At 61.2% G+C, this 3,276-nt stretch overlaps 1 protein-coding gene across 1 annotated transcript; it reads left to right on the forward strand.

The window, feature by feature from the left end:
- Window positions 1–351: 351 nt before the first annotated feature.
- On the forward strand, window positions 352–2,877 carry LOC144737037 (muscarinic acetylcholine receptor M4-like). The gene is made up of 2 exons (XM_078619687.1): window positions 352–582; window positions 1,018–2,877. Exons 1-2 carry the CDS (start codon window positions 352–354, stop codon window positions 2,875–2,877), a joined length of 2,091 nt encoding a protein of 696 aa, XP_078475813.1.
- The last annotated feature ends 399 nt before the right edge of the window (window positions 2,878–3,276 follow it).

The following is a 3,276-nucleotide window of genomic DNA, read 5'->3' on the forward strand; positions in this document are numbered from 1 at the left end:
CAATGGTTGTTAGAACGTGATCTTTCCATAACGTGGTGTGTTTCAGGAACGCAACTACCACCGCGTTCTAGGAGACTGTGATCGTCCATACGGGTGCCGCCGTGACCCCACATGGAGCCGCCGTGACCCCACAGGCGGGAGCTCCTTCTCGAATGCTTGTCAACCCTGTTGCAGACTGAAGACAAATCCTTTCGAGAAATAACGCACCCACCTCCAACTCGTCTTCTCTCTATCCACAGGACTGGCTTCAACATCACCACCACCACCATCATCATTGTCGTTATCATAGCCATCACCACCACCACCACCATCATCATCAGAAGACATCTCCCCGATCATCTCATCAACATCATGGAGAACCTCACTCTGTTGGGCGACCCGGGTCCCTATGGGTCCGCCAACGCCAGCAACGGCTCCCAGCCCGCGGACGCGGCCGTCAACGGCACCGCGGGCACGCCGCTGGCGGCGACGGCGACGGGCGGTCCTTACCAGACCTTCGAGGTGATCCTCATCGCCATGGTGACGGGCTCACTGAGCCTCGTCACCGTGGTGAGCAACATCCTCGTCATGGTCTCCATCAAGGTGAAACATGCATGGATGGATGATTTAGATGATTCGGATTATTCACATGACTCGGATTGATCAGATTATATGGACCATTCAGATTATTTGGGCTAATATTAATTTCCAAACGATGTTGGTAAGCCACGTTGTTGAGCTATCATTGTGATAGCCATGTCGCGTCTGAAAAATGAGTTCATAGCTCAGTGGGCTCTGCCCGGTAGGATGGGGAAGTTTGAGTGTAATTTTTATGTTTTAGCGGTTATTTATTTGCCTTTCCTGTATTGTGCACTCCGATCGTGTTTGTGTATTATTTGTTGTTGTTGTTGTAACGCTCTTACCCCTGCTGCCCCCCTTACTGGACATCTGTTTAACAAAAAGTAAAGAGCTTCGCTGCTCACCGGATTCCTCCTGCTGCAGTCTAAACCAACATTCCGCTGATTCCGATTCTCGAAGGTGAACCGCCAGCTGCAGACGGTCAACAACTACTTCCTCTTCAGCCTGGCGTGCGCCGACTTCTTCATCGGCGCCTTCTCCATGAACCTCTACACCCTCTACATCATCGCGGGCCGCTGGCCCCTGGGCGCGCTCGTCTGCGACCTGTGGCTCGCCCTAGACTACGTGGCGAGCAACGCCTCCGTCATGAACCTGCTCATCATCAGCTTCGACCGCTACTTCTGCGTCACCAAGCCGCTCGCCTACCCGACCCGCCGCACCACCCGCACGGCGGGCTGCATGATCGCTGGCGCCTGGGCGCTCTCCTTCGTGCTCTGGGCGCCCGCGATCCTCTTCTGGCAGCACATCGTGGGCGAGCGCACCGTGCCCGACGGCGAATGCAGCATCCAGTTCCTGTCCAACCCCGCCGCCACCTTCGGCACGGCCATCGCCGCCTTCTACCTGCCCGTGGCCATCATGATCGCGCTGTACGCGCGCGTGTCCCGGGCGAGCAGGAGCCGCGTGGGACGCCGCGGGAAGAGTCGCAGGACGAGGCGCGGGAAGGCGGACGCCATCGGCAAGATGCTGAGCGGCGAGATGGGGAGGAAGGCGTCGGGACGCGGTGGTGGCGGTGGTGCTCAGCCTGGCCGCTACGCCATCCTCTCGCGGCTCAGGCTGACGCGGCGGTTGGTGACGGAGCGCTGCGGTGGTGGTGGTGGCTGTGGTGGTGGTGGTGGTGGCGGTGGTGGTGGTGTTGGCTGCGGTGGTGGTGGTGGTGGTAGTGGCTGCGTCAAGTCGAAGGTGTCGGACGCGACGGCTGTGGTTGTGATGAAGAACGCCGACAACAACGGGCTGCTCGTGCTGGAGGCCTCCTGCAAGCGACACGCCGAGGAGGAGGAGAAGGAGCCGGCGGCGGTGGTGGTGGTGATGGTGGTGGATGAGGAGGAGGCGGCTGCTGCTGCTGCCGCGGCTACCGGCGAGGGGAGGTGCGACGGGGAGAAGGAGACCTCGGAGTCGAGTTCGCAGACGCCGAGTTCCAAGAAGGGTCCCGAGCTGTGCGACGAGGAAGACGACGACGAGGAGGACGACGACGACGACTCGACGCCCGAGGAGGAGGAGGAGGACGAGGCGGCCACGGGGGACGCGTCCGCGCCGCGCGCCGTGACGCGCTGCGCGGGCGGCAGCAACGCCACGTGCCTGACGGTCATCGACACGACGCCGCCGGTGGCAAGCGGCGGCAGCAGCGACGCGGCCACCACCACGAGCACCGGCAGCGCCACCGCGGCCACCACCGCGGCCACCACCACCACGTCCTCGTCCTCCTTCTCCTCCGCCTCCGTAGCCGCTGCCACCAACGTCAACGTCTCCGCGGCAGCGGCGGCGGCAGCCTCGGCGAGCAACGGCGATGGAACGGACGGGGCGGTGAGCAGCGGCGCTTCCAAACGACAGCGGCGGCAACAGCAGCAGCAGCAACAGCAGCAGCAGCAACTGCAGCAGAGGCAACAACAACAGCATCAGCAGCAGCAGCAACGTCAGGCGGACGTCGGGAAGCAAGTCGGGCAGGCGCTCGGCGGAAAGAGCGGCGCCGGGAAGAAGAAGAAGCAGCGGCAGGCGGCCGCGCGCGAGCGGAAGGTGACCCGCACCATCTTCGCCATCCTGCTGGCGTTCATCATCACGTGGACACCCTACAACGTCATGGTGCTCATCACCACGTTCTGCGACCGCTGCGTGCCCGCCGCCGTGTGGATCATCGGCTACTGGCTCTGCTACATCAACAGCACCATCAACCCCGCGTGCTACGCGCTCTGCAACGCCGCCTTCAAGAAGACGTTCAAGCGCCTGCTCCTCTGCCAGTACAAGGACATCGGCACAGCCAGATGAGGAGTCCCGGATGGGGAGGAACGCGTGGCCACTCGGGAGAGGCCGTAGTGCGGTGGTGATGGTAGTAGTGGCGGGTGGTAGTGGATGGTGGTGGCGGTGGTGGATTTGTAGGATCCGTGGGTTGCCCGATGGCCGTGTCTCACCTTCCCATGACCTTGTTTGATCGAACATCCCAATCTAGCAAGGACCCTCGTGTAGCAGATATCTTTGGGACTCTGCGTGGATTTGCTGGGTAAAGAGTAGCTTCGTGTATCATGATAGCAGTCGTCGTATTGTCATCATTCGTCTCAATGTCGTCGACGTGGCCTGCCTTCGTACAGACGCGGCTTGCGCCACACAGTGCCGCCATCTGTTGCGATCAAATCCGAAGATCGAGCAAGCGAACAGAGACAACCACAT

This window comes from Lampetra planeri, chromosome 64, assembly GCF_965212315.1.
Source record: "Lampetra planeri chromosome 64, kcLamPlan1.2.h2, whole genome shotgun sequence".
Classification (NCBI taxonomy): Eukaryota; Metazoa; Chordata; class Hyperoartia; order Petromyzontiformes; family Petromyzontidae; genus Lampetra; species Lampetra planeri.